This window comes from Corvus cornix, chromosome 12, assembly GCF_000738735.6.
Source record: "Corvus cornix cornix isolate S_Up_H32 chromosome 12, ASM73873v5, whole genome shotgun sequence".
Lineage (NCBI taxonomy): Eukaryota > Metazoa > Chordata > Aves > Passeriformes > Corvidae > Corvus > Corvus cornix.
This window is the reverse complement of record NC_046342.1, coordinates 72,377-93,516: the sequence shown is the minus strand read 5'-3', so window position 1 is coordinate 93,516 and position 21,140 is coordinate 72,377. Positions and strand designations below refer to the sequence as shown.

The following is a 21,140-nucleotide window of genomic DNA, read 5'->3' as shown; positions in this document are numbered from 1 at the left end:
CTTACATACATTTTGGTAACATTCCTGCCTCTTGACCAAGCACAGACAATTGTGCCAAAGGCTGACTGGTGACACATAAGCCTGGCATAGTCTAGAAAGCAGTGAAGTCTTTCCCATGTGAGCCAAGCTGTAATTAAAGCCAGAATTTTGACTCCAAAAGATTATTGTAGCAAGTCATTATCTCACAGAGCTTCCTGTCAGCATGAAAGTTTACAACATCAATTGACTGTCCTTAGAAATTACAAGGTATTCACTATTTCAAATACCTATATTGGTTGTTTGGTTTTTTGTTTTCCATAGAACTCTATTCAGGAAGTTCTTTTTTCCTTCCCAACAAAAGGGAAGTGTTATCAGTACCATATATGCAGCTGCAGTTTTTAACTGTGCCTGAGCAACTGTTCTCTCCTATAGAAGAGATGACTGGGGAGAGGCAGGAGTGTTAACTACTCTACCTACACACCATCCTGCATCCTGAACCTGCTTTCCTAAATCTTTAATCCAAAAGGAATCATATAGCCTCAAACTCAAACCTTGTTCTGGTGCACGTATGGCTGTCCAGAACACCACACTGTACAAAGCACAGCAATCATTTACTGGAACAAAGGGGCGAGAATTTTCCTAGAAGTGGCTCAAGATGTTGCACACAGAAATGGACTGGGATCGGCCCCACTTTCTTCCTTCATGCTGCTCGCTGACTCTCAATTTAATTTTCTCAAAAAAAAACCCCAGCAATGTTGCCTCCCTAAGCATCTAGGATGACATAGGCTCTGGACCTGCTTTAGCTGGCAGCAGCAGTTATGGCAGCTTATCTTTGTTCTCTGTGTATTTTTACTGCTTTGTTTGATTGAAAAGAAAAGCTCCTTCCTTTGACAATTCCATTTGCCATGTGCTAGGCTACTTCCCAGCTATATATTCAATAAAATCAGAACAGAAGATGTATTTCGTTTAAAAACACCTTTGAAAGAAAATAATTTAGTTTTCACGCTTTTAGTAAGCATATGAAATTAGTATAAGCCTGTTGTATTTTCACATATTCACAGCTTTAAGTAGATAGTGAACTCAAGGCTTGGATGCTGCCCATTTTCTTACTACTGGTAATTAACAGCATCAAAAAAAGAAGCTTAAGGAAACAACAACTAGAATTTCAAAAACAAAAGAAGCTATATACAAATATGTGGAGGGATGGCAATACTGGCCTTCTGCCTTGCATCTAACCATCCTTCAAGGACTTGAACCCAAATTGCTGGTGGATGAACCTGTGGACCTGTGCTTCATCAGCACCGGCATTGTACTCTGGAAATTGCAGCTTCAGAGATGTTCTCCAGAAAACTAGCAGAAACCTACCGTTTTCTCCCTCTCTCCTTCCTTACTGAAAAGTTAACCAAGACAAGTCTCAAGCTGAACTTCTAAAGTCAGATTTTTCTCATCTTTTGATTTGTGATTTTTTTCCCCTGCAATCAATTTTAAGAAACCTGTGCTTTGATTTGCTTGTAAGGTTGAATAACAAATTCTTACATGCAATCTAGAAATGTATCTTTACCTACAAGACAAGGAGATCATACCTCACTCCCATGCTAAATCATTAGAAAACAGGATATATTCATTTCAAGTTCCCTCAAAGCACTTGGGAGCAGCTCTTTCATCTTGCAAAGAAAGGAATCAGTCTTTCTCCTGACAATATTTTAGAGGAAGATGAATTAATTGATGTCAAATCTGCCACTAACCCTTCTTCTTACACTTAAGTAGGGCTTTATATTGTTCTGCGTTAAAAAAATCTCAATTTTCTTAGCCTACTAAATGGGACCTTAAAAAAAATAACGCAAGCCTACCATAAAATATATTTTGAAAATTAAATATTTTTGCCAGGAAAAGCTACTGGTAGCTCCTAGCTCTCTGCTCTCTACATCACTCTGAAGTGATCTGAATACCACCAGCAGTATCAACCCTGATCTGGGACCCACCGTTCCCAATCACTGTATTCCTATTTGCTGCTGGTGGTCACAATAAACATTGCACAGCACTGGGCACAGCAAATTCAATAAATACTCAACACCACCTTGAAAGTAGCCTTTTGATTCATACACACTTGAACAAAGACCCAAGTGAAGTGAGTTAACTGCAAATATGTGCTCTTTGTACATTACTCATAACTTGACTTACCCTCTGTACAACAATTTTGTTTTAGACATACAGTGTTGTCTAGAGCGCTGCGGCAGTCCATCAGAGCTGGGAGCTGTTAATCCGTGTTGTGCAAGCCTCCCCTTGTCTCCAGCTGAGGTGTTACTGTATTTTCATTACTTATTAAAAATAGCTGATAGTATTGTCAAATTAGTAGGATTAACCTACTTTGAAAAGGAAATTAGGTCAGTTACTATATTCATGCCCAGCCTCCAACTCTCATGTATTGTTACAGTTCTCTTACATCCGACAAAATGAGTATCTTCCTGTGGAAAATACGTGTGCAGCAATCTGCTTTGTCCCACACTTGAACGCAACATTGAAACAAACATGGAGGGGTAAAGGCTCCATCACTCGTTATTAGTCTCTGCTGATACAAACCTCTTGGCCAGAGAAGAAACACAACTCTTACTGTGGGGACTGCTAAGAGGTGCTCCTTTAGCAAGCTGTTTACAACAGTGAGGACAAATTGGGCTGTTACATACTTCTGATACTTGAAAAATGACTAAAAATCAGACCTCAAAACAGTTTTTGAACTTATCTCCACCAAAGCACCTAGGAACACCACTTGCAAGCTTACCCTACCCAAAATGGAGACTTAAATGAAACAGTCACTGAGAGGAATGCACTTGGCCAACCACCAAGCTACTAACCCTCCTTGACCAGGGATCAGGAGTGAAAGGGATGACAGTACCCCACCTGCAGTACTAGGTCGTGATAGCTACTGTGGCATCTGAAACACGGGGCACACTGGGAGAACAGAGCAACTCTTCACGATCTCGTGTAACTGTCACCATCTCAGGCTAGATGCAGACTCCAAGGCCAGGCTGCCATGCTAGGCTCAGGAATGCTCCTAAGACAAAAGGCTCTGAAGGCCACATCTCTACTCACTCCATCCTCAGTTTTTTGAGTCCTCCTTTGTTCCTGGCTCATTTTTTTCACTACAGTTATCAAGCATATCATAATAACTGATAGAAATTACAATTGTTCATTTAGGCAGGGGAGTCTGTTGTACATCTCCAAACACAGCTCACTCTACCTCTATTCACCCACAATTCCCTGTGAGAATGTCAGGACAGAGCTCCTAAGTCTGTTTCTTTCAGAAAAGCTTTTATTCTGCTTCCAATTCCTCCCAGCTTGAAGCTGATCTACAACTAACAAAGGTATTGCAATTTTTGCATATTAATTACACTCCAGAAACAGAGAGGGAGAGGAAAGAAAATAGGACAAATCCAGACTGTACAGGGTATTCCATTCCTTGGCAGAACAAACTGCCACAGTTCAACCTTTAGCATTCCTTGGTTTCCACACTTACTCTATGCATAAATACAGCTGAGGAAGGCTGAATCACCAGGAAGCCAAAGATTATTCAAGGAACATGAGAGCTGCTGCAGAAGTACCTCTGAAAATGAGGAATCCTCATTTGCATCCTTGTGATTCCTTACTATGGTGCTCCTTAGCAGGTGACAGAGAAAACCCTTCTTGGCTTTTTGTTTCCCTTTTTTGAAGTGTCCAGAGACCGAAAAGAAAGAAGCAGCACAGAGCACATACAGACTCCCCCAATCCCTGTGGATTAGCTTAAAAGCAGGTGTCTAGGTTACATTAAACAGCATTCTAAGGCAAGGCCTGGAATGCATTTAGGGACTCATGGCAAATGAACACTGCCAGGGGTGTCCCTGTGAATCCCCCCGAGCTGAAACTGACCATTTTTAGATAAAGTGTACTGGCTCTGTACTGGGCACTGGTGAGGCCACATCTCGGGTACTGCATTCATTTTTTGGGCCCCTCACCTCAAAAGGGGCATTGGAGGGCTGAAGCACATCCAGAGAAGGGCATCAAGGCTAGTGAAAACTCATGAGGAACCGCTGAGGGAGCTGGGTTTGTTTAGTCTTGACAAGAGGAGGCTCAGGGGGGACCCCATCGCTCTCTACAACTGCCTGAAAGGTGGTAGTGAGGTGGGGCCAATTTCTTCTGCCATGCCTGCAGTGAGAGTGAAATGGCCTTGAGCTGAGACAGAGGAGATTCAGAGTAGATATTAAAAAAATGTTTTCACTGTTCAGGTAGCCAGGCATTGGAATAGGCTGCCCAGGAAGGTGGTGGAGTCATCCTCCCTGGAGGTGTTCAAAGAGCATCTGGATCCGGTGCTGGGTGATGTGGTTTAGGGGTTAAGTGGCAGTGCTGGGTTGACAGTTGGACTTGATGATCTTAAAGATCTCTTCGAAACTTGATGATTCAGTGATTCTACGTGTCAGCAGGGTTTTAGGTCTGTTAACACCACAAAGCACAACTAAGAAGCAGAAGCAAGTTCCAAAGACAAAGCAACCAAATCAGCTGACGCAGGTCAATGAAATGACAGACGCCAACTGCAGGATGGACAACTTAAGAATACCAAGATGTTTGCAACATCTTTACCTTTTTCTAGGTCATCAAGGTAAAGCAGAGTCCCATCTTCAGTGTACAATAAATGCTCATTTTGCATTGTTAAATATCACTCCTTCTCAGAGCTAACGGCTTCAAGAACTAGGAATAGCAGGTAATCTCTCAGCCAACTTGAATAAATACTGCCACAACAGCTTTATGTTTTGTAGCAACAGGAGCATATCACAGACACACACATTTGCAAGCAATGACCTTGGGAAAAAGAACGCACCACTCCACTCTCTGCAGGGTGGATGGAAAGGATGTTCAACTCTTCCTCACACAAGCAAATAATTAAATTTTGCTGAGTTCATTATACTCTTTACCTTGTAGCAAACATAGCTCTCAGGGAAGAGAAGGTGGCAGCATCTTCTTTCAAAGCCTTCAGCTCATTTCGCAGCTTCATCATGGTCTCCGTAACCATCGCTTTCTCATTCTCATACTTGCTTTTTAAGTTGGCAAGGGCTACTTCTGCAGTCTGTTGGTTACCAGCGAGAACAGAATCATAACATTTAATGAAACTCTTAATCAAATGGCTGGCTAGAAGATTTTTAATCACTATTCACATAATGAAACATTTACTTTGTACTGGAACTTTAAATTTGTGGTCAACTTTTCTTGTACAGATAAAATAAAATTTCATTTCTGAACACTGGGAACAGACATAGCCATCTCCTACTCCCATTAACCATGTAGCAGCATCAAGGAAGTTACATAATATAGATGTAGTGAAACCTATCTACTAGCAACACAAAGGAACAAAACAATCTACTTAGTATCTCGATATTTAAATGCGTTTGTCAATCACTAGCACAGTTCTCTAACCCTTATAGCATTCTGCCTATCATACATTTGGGACATCTTTATTAAAATGTGAAAAAGAAAACTTAATGTGTCTATTTCATTCTTAAACAACACTACACTTTTTTTAAAGACAATTTCAATTTAACTTTAGAGAAGCGAAGCGTGCCATGTGGTGCTTTAATGGCAGTTATTTTCATCTACTGCACTGCTAATGTTGTTGAATGTGGAATCCCCAAAGACTGATTTTACCTTTCACCCCTGTTATTTTGACCACATTCTTGTATCACATTCTCTCCTTGAAAGGCTCTCTTTTATTTTGCAGTTTGAGAGAGAACAGTACTTAAATTTCAGAACACTTCTAAGGGTAAGTACTAGAATTCTTTCAAGTAGAAAGCAAGATTACCTCTTCATTTTAGGTGTCTTACATTAAATATAACCTGATCTAATTCAGACAGACAGTAGATTGAAGCTACCTTAACCTTAATGAAGTCTCTGGAGTATGTGAGAAGCTGAAGTCAGTTACAGCCCCAGTGCTCGGCTTTAAGTGGGACAGCTGGGTCCCACTTAATGGACCTCTAACGGAACAGCCGGCTTCAGCCTCGGACTAGCTGAATACCAGCAACGAAAGCTCCACAGAGCTGAGGGAATGGCAGAATGACCTCAAAGATAAATTCTCTTGTGCTTATGACCTAATTCCCTGACACTGTAACCTTCAAATCCCTAAGACCTGGTTACCTGTTTGTTGGCTTTCAGCACGGTTCTCAGAGTTGCTATCTGTTCCCTCTTGGTGCTCAGCAAGGACTTCAACTTCAGGATTTCTTCCATGAGAGCTTCCTTGTCTTTGTCCACCACCGGCCCAAGTTCTTGAGTGGCAACGCGCTGCCTGGACAGCTCAGTTGTTCTGTCCACAGCAGCCTGCAGGTGTTTGATCTGATCCCGAATTATAGCAATCAAGTTGTAAATGTTCATCGGTTCCTTTCGAGGATCTGACACAGGGGATGGCAAAGATGACACTGGGGATGGACTGCTGTCACCACTTCCATTCTCTGCCTTTCCCAGCTCAATAGTTAACAGCCCTTTAGAAAGAAGAATGGGAGACCTTCTTCCCTTGGCCTCTGGACTACTGCGTCCACCTTTACCTTCCTTGTAGTAGTCCAGCATCACTCTGTTTGGAGTTTCATTGTTGCACATGCAGACATGGTGGTATAAATTGGCCAGCTCTTCACTGAAGGTGACTAGTTCATCTTGGGCCACGCTGAGGCTGCCCTGTGTTTCTCCAGCAACATCACTGACTTTCTTCAGCTCCTTCTCCAGCCTGGTCATCTGTTCTCTATCGTGCCTGCTGGACTTTTCCAGTGAGGTGATCTTTTCAGTGAGAGCTTGGCTCTCAGTCTCGTATCTACTCTTCTCTTCCTCATACTTAGACTCACATTCTTTGTATTTTGCCTTCAAATTTTTGAGCTCTTCTTTCAGGTCAGTAATTTCTGCCACAGCCACTTTGTACTTGCACTCCAGGATCTCTGGCCCATTGATGTCAACTTCATAATAGTCTCCATCTTCATGGCTATCTCGGTCCTTTTCATTGTCAAGGGCAGACTGACGCTCCTTACTGGCCTGGAGCTTCTTCATGGCGTTCAGATTTTCAGTGAGCCTGCCAACTTTCTCATGCTGCTCTGAGAGGGCTCCCCGTGTATTCTCCAGCTGCTTCTGAGATTCCTGCAGTGTTGTTAACAAAGTAACCTTTTCTCTTTCCATCTGAAATGCAGGAACACAGACATCTATGTCAAGGGAACTGTATCAACTAAATGGTTTTACTCTAAGAGACAACAACTTAGCCAACGGTCCATATGGTTACAGAAAACCAATCACTTGCACATTATGGGACAGGCTATACAGTGTATTCTAAAATTATCTCAAGTACAGTGTTCATTGCCAGTTCTTTCTTATCTCCACTTCAAAATGCACATTTATTCCCTAGCTGAAGGTCTCACTGTGAAAACTTCCTTTCAGCTAAAGACAAGCTGAAGTTTATTGCTATCATCTAAATTATCAAGTAAATTCTAGAAAATATGCAGCTAGTCTATGGTGAAAGCTCAGAACTTCATGAAAGACTCAGAAATACCAAAACTTGTTCAAGCTTCTCCTCTTAAATTTCTCATTTTTAAAAACTGACAGTATTTTTGCAAAGGGCTTTTTCTTATAGAAGATCATTTAAAACATGCTTGACAAAATATTAGTAGGAAACAGAAATGTGTACCTTGTTCTAAACTCTCCAACCTCCTAATTGCACAAATGTAGCACAGAAATGCTTGGTGCTGATTAAGACTTCATGCTCTTTGAACTAATTACAGAAAATATAAGTACAAAACCTCTTTTTGATGAAGGTGATTGGAGTAACTTTCAATTTTGAAACAAACCACTATTGTTCTTGCTAGTGACATAATGAAGTAGACACAGCAAGTACTGCACAGGAGATGCATTAGAACTTTCCACCAAGGAAAGGACATGACTGCCAATTTCACTGCATTGAAAAAAAGGACGGAAAAGAAAAACCTGCGGTTTTTCACTGACAAACATTTAACATCCCGAAATTCTAAATCAATTGAAACCTTTAAAAATACAGTATGAACAGTATGGTGGCCATGTGAGATACTGAAAAGACTGAAATTACATCCCAAATGAACTTTAGGAGCTATTTGGAAGTGCACAGCTCTTTAGGAAACCCATTTACCTGCACAAGCTGCTGTTTTAGCTTCTGGATTTCAGAAATGTTTAATTCACTCAGAAGATCTGAAACCAGACTTGGGGCTGGAGGGAAGCTTTCATTTTTCTTGGGCATTGAAGTACTGTTCTTGCCATTGCTGAGTTTGCTGAGGCAGTTTTGTTCAAATCCATTCATGATTTCATCATTATTGGGCTCTGTGACTTCATCGCTGAACTTCAGCCCATCCAAAGAGATGTTCAGGTGGCTGTTGTACATGGAATCATTGATGTTCATGTAGTGAGACAGCTCCTTCCGAAGGTTGTTCTTCTGCTCCCGCTCTGTCTTCAGTGTCTCCAAGGCCTCCTCAAGCTGGCGCTCAGAGATCTCCTTCAGTCGGATAGCATCTTCCAGCTGACTATTGAGAAACTCTGTTTCCTCTTCAAGCCTTTTGATTTCATGTTTCAAGCCTTCAAACTCCACCTGGAGATATACAAATGGGGGGGAAAACCTCTAATGAAAATGTCTGCCTGCAAGGCAACAAGTCATTTTGCTTTTGAATGTTTAATTTCACTTAAAATATTGTACTAATAGAATACTTTTTCCATTTCTGGAGTCTGGTTTTAGCACTATGACTGTAAACATGGCTTATGTAATTTACCTTCACAGAGCCCATAGAATAAATTCACTAAGCAAACTGTCAAATGAGCTGATCTGTTCCAGTTCAATTAGGACAGGTGGGAGATACAGTGTGTCTGATACAGAGTCATACCAAAACAGGCTTTCCTAGCACTGCATGCAAACATTTGTTTGATTAACAAATTCCCTGGCCAACCTTCCCACAAAGTCAAGCTTCACCTTTCCAAAACCTGGCATGACCAAGGTACACTTCGACACTCTGCTTCACTGCCTTTCGAATACACCACTGGGTTAAAACTGTGATCGAGCTGTGCTTTTATACATTCAAAATAAAATGCTTTAGCATTTCTCTCATCATCATTTCAGCACATCTTGAAAGGGCTACAATTCAGACTCTACACTTGAGACTCATGTTGATGAGTTTGACGGCATGCTATGTATTACCTTTAATACTCCACTTTTCTAAACCTCTCTTGCATTGAAATTATGTACACAAACGATTAATGTAAAATTTTTATTCATTTGGGGGAAGCAGGGAGGAAGCAAACAAAGAATATTTTTCCCTACCCTGAAAGAAAGGAAATCATACCACATGATATGTCACATTATTTATTTTTTGCCAATTGCTAAATGAATTTTAGATGTCAACATAGAGCAACCTGGGAATGGTGAACCACACCCAACTTACAAACCAGGAATCAAGTACGTTAATTCAATGTTGCCTGGGAAAACTTGATGGCTGCTTCTAGTTACATCAGTAACTAGAATAATTAAAAACTAGAATACTTAAAAGTTCATCAAGTAGGATTAGGACAAGGTAGAAAATTAAATAATCCATTGCCATGAAAAGAATGAGCTCTTGGTTCCGTATACTTCCACTGAGATAAAATATTTCAGATTGTAGTCTATTTTCAAAGTTTCCAGAATACAAATACAGCAGTCAATAACTACTAGCAAGTATCAAGATAGCATCTGAGGTTAAATTCAGCTCAGCCCAGAATGGCAGCATTCTCCAATATTGTTATTCTAGAATGTGAACATGGAGCTGGGAACTTTCACCTGCTGAATATGATGAACGAGAAAAAAAGGTAAAACCCAAAAGTAACCAGCTACATAGGTTCGATTTTACCATTTCCCTCTCTCTTCCAGTGTGCCTCTAGAGTACAACAGCCCCTTTTGTCCCTACTACACGATGTCAGGGCACCCAAAACTGCATAATTAGACCAAATATATGCAGGTGAGAACAGGTCCAACCTGGAACCCCATTTTGGGTAGTGAGGCCCAAAGTAATAAAACCTGACATAGAGTTTCACTTGGAGATAAATAAAATACATTCAATATCCCACATATCTAGTTTGACAGGGCAGCTTTCATTGAGAACACTGAAGGAGTTCTGCAGCAAAACCTAAAGAGATTTTACTATGTGCTGACTACAACAGATGATATTAACATTGAGTTTTCTCAAGAACTTTTATTTTAGGAATATTATCATGGAATTGTAAAATCAGAGAATAGTTTGGGCAGGGAGGGACCTTAAAGTTCATTTTGTTCCTCCCCCTGCTGTGGGTAGGAACACCTTCCACTACACCAGGTTGCTCCAAGCCCTGTCCAACCTGGCCTGGAACACTTCCAGGGATGGGGCAGCCGTAGCTGCTCTGGGCTACCTGCGCCAGGGCCTTACCACCCTCACGGCCGAGAATTTCTACTCAATATCCCATCTATCCCTGCCCTCTGGCAGTGGGAAGCCATTCCCCCTAGTCCAAGGTCGCTTTCCAGCTTTCTTGGAGTCCCTTTAGGTACTGGAAGGTCTCCCTGGAGCCTTCTCTTCTTCAGGCTGAACACTCCCAGCTCTCCCAAACTGTTTCCAGAGCAGAGAGGCTCCAGCCCTCGCAGCGTCTTTGCTGTCTATGTCCTTCACTTTCTCAGTTGAACCCTGAGCTTTATTTATGCAATGGGACTGACAAGCACCTGAAGAATAAAAATAGCAAGTCCCACACTGATAGATAAGTGAACCATGCCAAGACCACGCCTAAGCTAATTAGCTCCACAAATGATAATTCCGGGAAGTTCTTAAGAAGTTCCAAGAATGCAGTTTTCTAAAACTGTGGAAATAGCTGGAACTGCACAATTAAATGTGACCTTTCAGACAAGCAGTCACACAGGTGTGACAGTGCAGAGCAACTATAACAGCATTTCAAGTTTATTGAAAGTAACTAGAAGAGAAGAGGAACGCAGAAATGGAGAGAGAATGTAAGGATTAAGCAGCAATTGAAACATACGTTTCAGAAACACCCCCATTTCCAGATACTGTAAAAGGGAAAGGATGGAAGACAGATGGATGGAAGGCATTGTAAAGAGACACTGAAAAACTGCTGTAGCAAAAGGACTAAACCAAGTAACAAAGCAGAGTGATAGAGACTTTGCTTCCATCAGAGAGAGAGAAGGTGATGGAAGGACGTGGAAGTCAAAGTAGATGCAATAAAGTACTATGACTGTATAAATAGTCAGAAGGGACAACTCTTGGTGCTAAAGAGCTTACAGTCTCAAAAGTAGTACAAAGGTAGAAAATAAGTAGTTGGGTGTTCAAATGAGACAGAACCATACTGCAACACAGGAAATTAACTGGTGCTACCGAAGCAATGCTCACTGGTTGGAAAACTTGCCTGATTTTGCTTCAGGACAGACACTTGTTTCTGGAGACAGATGTTTTCCTCTTCAAGCTCAGTGTAGTCTTGGAGCAAACGTGCTTCTCGGAATTTATATTCCTTGATATCATCTCGCAGGCGGGCCCTTTGGATCTCCACATTCTGGTTGACCTGGAAAAACGAACAAACCCCCAAATGATGGCAATTTGGTCAACTACGATTAAATTCCAAAACTTTGTATCTTTTCTTATGTGCGCTAATTAATTAAGTTATATTGAAACAAACTCTTCCCCTCACCCCCTGAAATTACAGAACACCAAGTCATTTACACAATAATTAGATTTTGTTTTCTTGCTTTTCTCACAAATTCTCACCGTTGACTCAGAAAAAAGTCAAGAAACAAGCAAGGAAAGCAGCATTCACACCTGTGTTGCTGTAGTAACCATCAAAAGTTTTCCAGACCAGAAGTCAGTGCCCAAATCTGTTTCCACTTTAACAAGAAGGACCTCCTCACAAGAGAAAGACAGATTCAGATGACTCCAGATGTTCTTATTTGGATACGCATTTGTTGCTGCTTTTCAACAGACATTTTCTTTATGCCCAAAGCAATAAGTGGAAAGTACGATACAATGAATCCTTTTGGAGAGAGACACAGAGTTAAAACTCATGAAATCTAAGATCTCAGGTAGAAAAAATTAGAAACTGGCTGACATAAAATATTCCACTCCCTCAGTTCCAAGACTTATGCAGGACTTAATGAAAGACTTCAAAGAAAAAGTTACCATTGTTTTGAGATAGACAAGAAGTAAAAACCAATATATTGCTGTAGTATGATCTTGGGATCTTTCATGAATATATGCAGACACTTAAATAAAATGAGCTGGAACATATCCAGCTATGGGAATGGCTCACTGTACTTAGCTTTTATTTTTTCCAGTATTATTTTCCTTCAAGCCCTATCTTCAAACACTTAATTCATACAAAGTGAAAAGTATGTTCTAAAACATTAACAGAATTAGCTTCAGATAAAGGCAAACGGAATACAGTTGCCTAGAAAAACAGTATTTTTGCAGCCGTGCCCATGATGCAATGGGGTGGTTTTCCACAGCTCTAAATCAAAACCACTGCTGCCTGCTGACAGAGGCAGCCTGTCACTTCAGCTCGGGCATGGGGACCTGCTGCCTGATCTCACCCATCCTGCAGCCCAGCCAAGCAAGCTTCAGCCTCTGGCCTACAAACTCAAATTCCCTCCAAGCTCTCCACTCCTGGCCAGACACAGGCATGCCAGTGATGGCTAAATATAGCCTCAGCCCTTGAGAGCGTGCAGCAGGGATCCACTGAGTAACCACACAGGTATCAACAGGCACCTACAACACATTGAGATAAGGGAAATGTTTGCAGCAGGAGCATGTGCAAAGATTTGAATCTGGCATGTTCTGAACACAAACACTGAACCACCTGCAATCCTCTAATAAATTTAAATTACAATTCCCTCACATATCAGGTAAAGATTAGACTCCATAAAACTGTCTGCCTGTTTTTAGCCACAAAGAGAGCACAGCTTCACAGCACACTGAGAAATCAAAATTGCTGCAAGCAGACACTACAGTACACCAGTGCAAATTACAAGTTGCAAGTTGCTATAGCCCATATTCCATGCCTGAGCAAGTGTTGTCTGTCTACCTTTGCACAAACCCAGGGTCACAGGGAAAGCTGAGGGCTGACATGAATTCACATCTGTATGTCTCCCTAAAAACTCCAGTGGAGACCTCTTGCCTTTGGCAGAAAGCGCCTTCGGCCAGATAATCTAAACTGTTTAAACCGATTGCAAAAGCCTCGATCAAACAAACCATCATACTATTTTCCCCATTCCCAAGTAAGTGAAATGCAATGGATGACCTCCCACAAAGCTACTGGTGAGCTTCTTTCGCCACCATTCAGGCTGCTTTGCTCTTCTTCCTCCCTGGATGATCTAATCTTTGCAGAGCTCAATGCCTGGAAACTGCCTTTCGAGACTGTCTGGTCTGAGGAAAGAATGGTTTTTGTCCAACCCTGCCTATTTCATTTAACGCAACAGCAAGAGCTCATTATTTAGTGTGAAAGTATTGTCCTGTTTGTCTAGCACAAGAAAAATCATTCTATTTCCATGTGTGCAGGAAAGCCAGATTTAAAAATAGCTCCCTTGTCTCCTGACCAGAGACAGGAGATCTGACCCAGATTTATTGGCTGTTAGCAAGCTGTGCATTTAGCTTACTCTTAGAATTTTTTTGTCAAATAAATGTGCGTGCTTGCAAGCTGCAAGATTTAATCGGATGCCATGTGATCTCATATAGCTGACCAAAGAGTGGGATTTTTCCACAGGAAAGAGAAGCTAAAGCTACTACATCCTTCCTAGATCAGATTTTTCTATTACTCATATAGAAAGTGGTATTCATGTACTTTAAGACAGACGTATATTGCATGTGTTCTCTCTCACAGGTTTCACAGTTCCTCTAGTCTCTATAAAAGGTGAGCTGACCTACTGAAGAGTCTGAACCTTCCTTTGACCCTTATTGCTTCAGCAACTAAGTGGCATCTTTCTTCTTCCTCTGCCTTAAGAACAGCAGAGAAGAGGGGCTGGAATACATGGGAATGTCTGACCAGGTGCTCAGCTGGACCAAGTCACACCTCCACCCAAAAAAACCCCATACAGTGATAATGATATATTAAAATGCTGGGTGGAGAACTCATGGCCCTAAAATCATACTGAGTGTTCATCTACCTGACAAACTCCTCAGCTTCTCAACCCAGAGTACATCGCCACTATGCAAAGCCTCCCATCCATCCTGCCCAGGAAAAAGACCATGATCTGAAAGTGATTTTGCCTGATCAAAAGGCCACAGACTGTCCTGTTCCTGCTACTAGAGAGACTGTCTTCAGCCTTTTCACACTCTCAGCTCAGCCTCAGAAGGGTTCTGCAAGAGGCCCCTCCGAGCGGCACTGGTACTAGAAAGAGCAGGGATTCCTTCAGGACCAGTCTGAATCTGCCCTTGCCTGCATGTCAAAAACACAACTACTGTCCTGCCAATACTGTCAGAAGCCTGCTCCTTAGCACCTGCTTTTTCTATTACACCCCAGCATATAAACAAAGGTGCATGTACTTTGACACTGAGAATTAAAATAATTGAGAGAAAAACATCAGCTAGCTGATTCCCTCCTTTGTTCTGGGCACTACACAGCAGCCTCCAGGTCACCAGGCAAAGAGTGATCTGTCAAGACAAGGTGTGACATTGATATGGGTTCTGGTACTCTGAACTCCATCAGTTCATGATCCGCGGGTCAGTTTGAGCTCTCCGCTGTAGTCAACACACTCACACCTGATTTTACATGTCATTATCATCATCAAGAGCCAAAGCTTAGTTTGCCCAAATTTATTACTAATTCTAGGTTTAGATTTAATTCTTAATGCAGTAAGTATTTCTAGGTATGATCATTCCCTCTTGCGTTATTCTTGGATAATGGAAAAAAAAGATGCAGAGACTTTGGAAGAAACAACAGTGCAGTCAGACAGGACAGCAACTCCTATATATTCTGTTGCTGTGGGTAGAAGAAAACCATATAATCATTTATATTGGAAAAGACCCTTAAGATCATCACCAACCATTAACCTAAAACTGTCAAGTCCATCAAAATCATCAATAAAACATCATCTTACCAACCCACAAACAGCCATTTTTATATTTGGAGCATGTCCAGCAGCTGACTTCCAGTCATGCTGCTCAGTCCAGATGTAACTTGTGTATTTTCACATTATTTTTAGCATTATTATTTTTCTTATACACGTCCATATGCACAGTTCAAAAAAATCAGCAGTGAATCAAGAAGTATTTTCTACACTGCTGTGGGGTATTGTTTGAGCATTCCATCTGGGCCCAGAAGGTGCCAAAAAACCCACAGCTAATCAGTTCTGCAAGAGCCTTTAAGCTCAGACACTTTTCCATTAGAAGGGTTGCCACTGAATCCTTTAACAAGAAGAAATGGGAGAGGTGGAAGAACAAAGCACAAGACAACACTCACTCTGAAATCTTGCAAACCCACATGTTTTGTGGGTTCATAAAGAAAAGGGCTTCATAAAGAAAAATGCAGCTCCAAGCAAAGGTGACTGGAATGTGGCAGTATCCAGAAAGAAAAATCGCCTCCAGTTGCAGTGACACTGGGAGCAGACTGGAACTCTGCCACTTAGCAGACTTTGAGAAGTGACCGGAATCCCTCACAGACACCATGCTACCTCTGAGGTGGGCAGCTTTTCTGTTAAGCTGGTCTCAAAGGTTGGGAAATATAGACAAAGGTTGTGTCTGTGTTTCTAGAACTGCTTCCCTGTCTAAGGACAAGGCTTGATTCCAATTCTGTTCCACGAAGTTAAAGGAGAAGTTGACTGGCCTGTTTGATCACTTGTGACAGTTTGCACCACAAATCTTCTCTGTCATACCCCAACCAGAGGCACCAGTGAATCCACCCACCTCCACAGAAGTAACTCACGTTACCTCATTGATTTTAACACCAAGTATTATCCACATATTTGTTACTATGTCCTAAAAAATATTACATGAGACACTTGCGGCTGAGGTCGCATGGAATAAGTTGAGATTCAGATGTGGGCTCTTAGATAGCCTCCCCTCCTGGCAGGGGAGGCCAGTTGACTAGCTCAGGACTAGACAAGACTAGTCCCCAGTGCTTCAAAGGAAGGTGTAGGAAAGCTCAGGCGTAATAACTGCTGACTGTTTAATCCATCCATCTGTGTCTTACACTCTCGGTAGTTTAACCAGTCTGAATTTAAGCAACGGTTTGAGCTCTCAAAACAATCATTTCTGCACCAGTGCCACAAAGACTTCTGCTGAGCTACAGATTTTATAAGTAATTAAACTCTTTAAGTAACTTCTCAGTGATTATTTCCCCTTAAAAATATGTGGTTTCAGTAGTAAAACACTAAAAGGTCAAAGCTACTTTCAAGTATTATGTTAAGCAACTACATAAAAGCCATCACTTCATGAGAGAAAACACAAGACTAGAAACTTTACTATCCCTCTCTTTGCGCACTTCAGTGTTTTGTTATAATCCCACACCTTCAGAAAATAGGGAGGAAAAAGGGATAAAAAGGGAAATTATGCCACAAATATTTTGCAGCAAGAAAATCTGCTCTGGGAATGAGGCAGAAAAAGTACATCCAAGGGTCTCTGTGATTGGCCTAAACAGGTTTCTCTGCTTTTTAAGGCAGCAATTCTGGAACTGGTACTGCTGGGCAGTACCCACAGCACCAGCATGGCCAAACATGCGGCCATGTGTCTGTCAAATCACCTTTCAGCTCAAGAATCTTCCCCTTTTTTTGGTTACATAGCACCAGAAAATGTAACAAATCCAAGCTGCAGTGCACCCTGTGCATCTTCACTCACCTCCTTCAGTTCCTGTGCAACAGAATTAAGGCGTTCATTCTCAGATTGTGTGTTGGCAAGGACATTTCTGATCTGCTTCAATTCTGTCTGCAACTCCATAACCTTCTTCATGTAGTATTCTTCTTTGGTAGCTGATTCTTGAATCAAGGTCTCCTCTCTGCTCTCTCCATCTGCTGCTACTTTCTTGTGGTTGGTATGGGCCTGTCCAAAAGCCTAGGACAGTCAGAAAACACATCTTTTATCAGTAAACCTATAATTCTGCATAAGTAACTTCAATTTTAAATAGTTGAAAACATTTACCCTCATGTATTTCTTTGAGGCAAAGGAACATAACCTTTTCCTACACCCTCCAGTTCTGGGGTCAGATTTCCAAATGCTACTAAGTGGCCAACACTGTGCCCTTGAAAGTAAACCGCAGCACCCAAACAGCGTTTTGTGATGCAGAATGCTTAAGCAGAACCTTATATAAACCCTTGTGGGAGGAAACAACAATGTACTGACTTGACTCTGCTGTTAAAACAAGACTGGCTTTCAACCAGACGACTGCAAGATGACCAGGCACTGCTGCACGCACATATTCTCTATAGTGGGGTCAGATTTGCTTTTACAAAACCAGAATCACTGACAACACATTTGGTATTAGCAGCCTGTTTCCTTTCCCAGGCTGGGAGCTCCCTGCAGCTGCTCCTGCCTGGAGAATACAGCCCCTCCCCTGGGCTTGGCGACATCGGCAGAGCTGGTCCGGATCCAGGCTAAGCCAGTGGGGTCACGCTGGCTGAAGTAGGTCAGCGGACAATCCCCCAGCCAGCTCGAGACATCAATCGCCAGCAGTGTGCCAGCAAAGGCACTCAGAGGCAGGTCAGAAATCTAACCCACTCAGCACAGCCTGCCTCTGGCTAGTCCTGAAATTGGCATTATTTTGCCTCCTCACATTTCTTTTTGGGGGTTTTCATTTTGCTTAAAACCCTTTCCGGTGATGGCCCTTGTGGTAGTGTTCTCCACATGTGCCCCCAGCCCACACAGACACCCCAGCTGCTGTGGTACGGAACAGCCTGTGGCTATCACTGGCACATGTTGGAGAGCAGAGCTGGCCACTTCCAGCAGTTATATTTGTAACACACTGCCTGGTAGATCAGCCATACTCAATGAGATTAAAAATGCGATCTTCACTCTTGCACCACAATCCAACCCAAGGTGTATTTGGAGCTTTCAGGTGCCCTAGCATCTTTTTGGGATGCCAAAACGTGGCAGATTTTCCTAGACAACATTAATATCAGGCCAAGTCAAGGACAGAGAAGCATCTCATGAAACTCCTTATCTAGTCATGCATTTTCAATTTATCATCTTTTGCCAGCTCTTCAGAAAAATACCGTCAGAGAAGAAAAACAAATCTGCTTTGAAGAGAAACAGATTTCAGTGTTTTATTACTTCTGTGTATTACAGCAGGCACATTAATAACACAGAAACTACTGACTATACCAGGGCTGAAACAGCTGATCAAGTATGCTAGCTCTGCCTACAATTAAAGGCACCCAGATACTGCTCCTATCAGACTAAGTTTTTATCTCCGATAAGCAAGTCAGAGATACAGGAGACATATCCATTGCAGAAATTCTCGCCAGATTCATCAAGATGACCTAAGGGAAATTAAAAAGTATCATATTTCAGACAGAAAGCACCATCTGTGCGAGTCCTTGTCAAATGAATTTCAATAAAGCAGCTTAAAAGCCTAATACCCAAGATCTCCATAAATGTTAAAGGGATAACCAAAAGCATGCCAGCTCCTCAAATAACTTATTACAGGAAAAAAGAATAGTGTAAGATCCACCTTTTATAGACCAGCATGAATGACAAATCTCTGGCACAGAGAAAGGGACAATGGGCATCTCCTTGCCCAGTGAAGTAGCACAATTTGCTCAGCTGCAGGATGCCAAAATAGCAAATGGAAGCTCAGGACACTTAAAGCCACAGCTGATCAGCCAGACCTCAGAGTCCAGGCATAATTCCATCAAGGAGCTCAGTAATGCCACTAAGGGAGGGATTCTTAAGAATAATGACTAATTTGCTTGTGAAAGTTCCAAGGCAGATGCTAGGCCTTGGGTTTCTTTAACATCTGGAAAGAAGCTATCATCATTTTGCCCAAGTCACAATTGACAGCAAGTATTTAAACACAGAAACTGCCACAGAGGATGAGACTGGGCTTTTTTTTTAATCCAATATCCTGTCTTCTACAGAGGCTAATGCCAGATGCTTCAGAGAAAGGTGCAACAAACCACATAATCTCCCCAAGCTGGGGATTGCCTTAAGCCTCGAAGGAGAATGCTTAATGTAAATTTGGAAGAGCTACTAACATTGAGTTATCCATGTAAAATACCCCTTTATTTTTCAGAGGTTTATGCATTTTTGGCCTCAGTAAAATCCTACAGCAATGAATTCTGTATTTAAAATCTTACTCTTACATGACAGTTTTTCATCAGTTTACAGGTTTCCCACATTTCCGTATAAGAATGTGTATTTTTGTTCAGAGGCTTGAAGGTGTGTTGTTAATTCCATGGTCCACTGTCAACCATTCACTGTTTTTTGAGACATCAATCACAACTCTCTTATTCTCTGGTGATGGCAAGGTGAAGTTCAATAAGTTATCACTATTTTTATGTGTGAGAGGTTTTTCCATTCACTACAACAGTGAGGCTCCCATTTCAGAAACTGCCCTTTATTATGGCTTGTCCCAGCTGGCACAGTTGACCCAACCAAATCAGAACTGCTCACACACACTAACAGAAACAAGCTCATGGTCACTCCCACCGAAGGTAGCCGCTGTTCTCTGTGGGCTACAGTTATTTCTGTGCAGTAAGGCTATTATTTGCTTTCAGCCAGCGTGCTTGTGAAGTGTCAGCAGAAACCCTGCCGTTAGCTTGAGTATGACTGTTTGGAGTACAGAACTGTGAGTAAACGGACTCTGACACACAGAGAACATCAGAAACCTCCTTAAGAGCCGTGGTCATCAGGACAGGCAGGCTGGAACAATTCAAGCTGCATGCATTTAAAAGAGAACACTTGAAAAGCACTCCCATTCTAACCAAGCTTTGTTATCTTTCTTGTACGTACTTAGAAACAACCTCAGACATCACTGTTACAAACCATTTTCATAATTCCTGCGTAGAACAGGAAATGTAACTTTTAACAAAATTGTGCAAAATTACAGGGTAATGCAATTACCTGCCATAGCTACAGCCCAGACCTGTCTTAAATCAAGCTAGTAAAAGGAAAACTCACTTTTTACTGCTATGCATGAAACCCCTAAACCTTCATACATCCTGGAGTCCAGCACCTGCCCATCTATTTTTACTTTAACATTATCTAAAACACAGAAGCAGAAGTCAAAGTTACCCTGTTCTTCCTCCTCTTCCAAAACCTCTATTTCCGTCTACTAGGGAAGAAAACTATTCACAGTTGTATTGGAATGATAGGCTTTGGAATATCTCTTCACAAAATAAAAGTTTCTGATGTGAGGGCTGCAAAATGAACATACCAAAAAGCTCACTGTTCAGGACAGTCTTTTCGATAGATGGTTTCAAGGGACCTTTGGAGGACTTGGAGTTTGGGCCGTAAGTCTCATAAAAGAAGGTCTTAGATCGGTCGGCATCATACTTTTGCTATTGCTTGGAGCACGCATTATATTTTCTTGTTTAGCCAAACGTGTAGATCAACTAACTCAGGGAGTTTTGCTTGCTCAAACTAATATAAACGGGGGAATTGTGAGAGATTGGTCACGTGAAAAGGGACATATAGATTCAGGATATACAGATTCTTTGCAGCTTACTGATCTGAGAAGCTGGCTACGTGAGAATGGGCACATAGGCCCTTGCAGCTAGCTGAGCAAGGTCTCATAAGACAATGCACCACACATCCTATGTAACAACTGAAGTTACAGAATATTACATGGATCTTGCTCAGTAACTGAACCACCATTGAGTCTTACTGCTGAACTATGGGTTTATTTGCAGAGCCAGCAAGGTTAGGTTTTGGCAGCAAAACAATGGACATCTGTGGTTAGAAGGCCAGGGAAAAAGGCAGAACTGCTGACCACGAAAGGGGGTCTAAGGAGGGGTTTAGAATCAGCTTAATCGACGTGAACCACTTAGAATGCGCCGTTACGAATATGCATAAAGCTTATTATTGTTAGTATATAAGGAGTTCTGGTACAATCAATAAATCGGATTCCTGCTGATCACTCATATTGAGCGTCTGGGTTTCCCCTCTATCGCGACAGCAAAACACCATGTTCTGCTCAACAGCTGCCTCTAGGAATTACGAGACACTAAT

At 41.8% G+C, this 21,140-nt stretch overlaps 1 protein-coding gene across 2 annotated transcripts in view; it reads right to left on the bottom strand.

The window, feature by feature from the left end:
* Nucleotides 1–21,140, bottom strand: part of BICD2 (BICD cargo adaptor 2) — a 60,899-nt gene that overhangs the window by 7,868 nt on the left and 31,891 nt on the right. For both annotated transcript variants that reach the window (XM_039559111.1, XM_039559112.1), the window contains exons 2-6: nt 16,815–17,027; nt 11,404–11,556; nt 8,132–8,584; nt 6,136–7,155; nt 4,923–5,074 (exon numbers count right to left, since the gene is read on the bottom strand). In XM_039559111.1, coding sequence (XP_039415045.1) covers nt 4,923–5,074; nt 6,136–7,155; nt 8,132–8,584; nt 11,404–11,556; nt 16,815–17,027 — 1,991 coding nt within the window. The remainder of the gene's footprint in view (nt 1–4,922; nt 5,075–6,135; nt 7,156–8,131; nt 8,585–11,403; nt 11,557–16,814; nt 17,028–21,140) is intronic.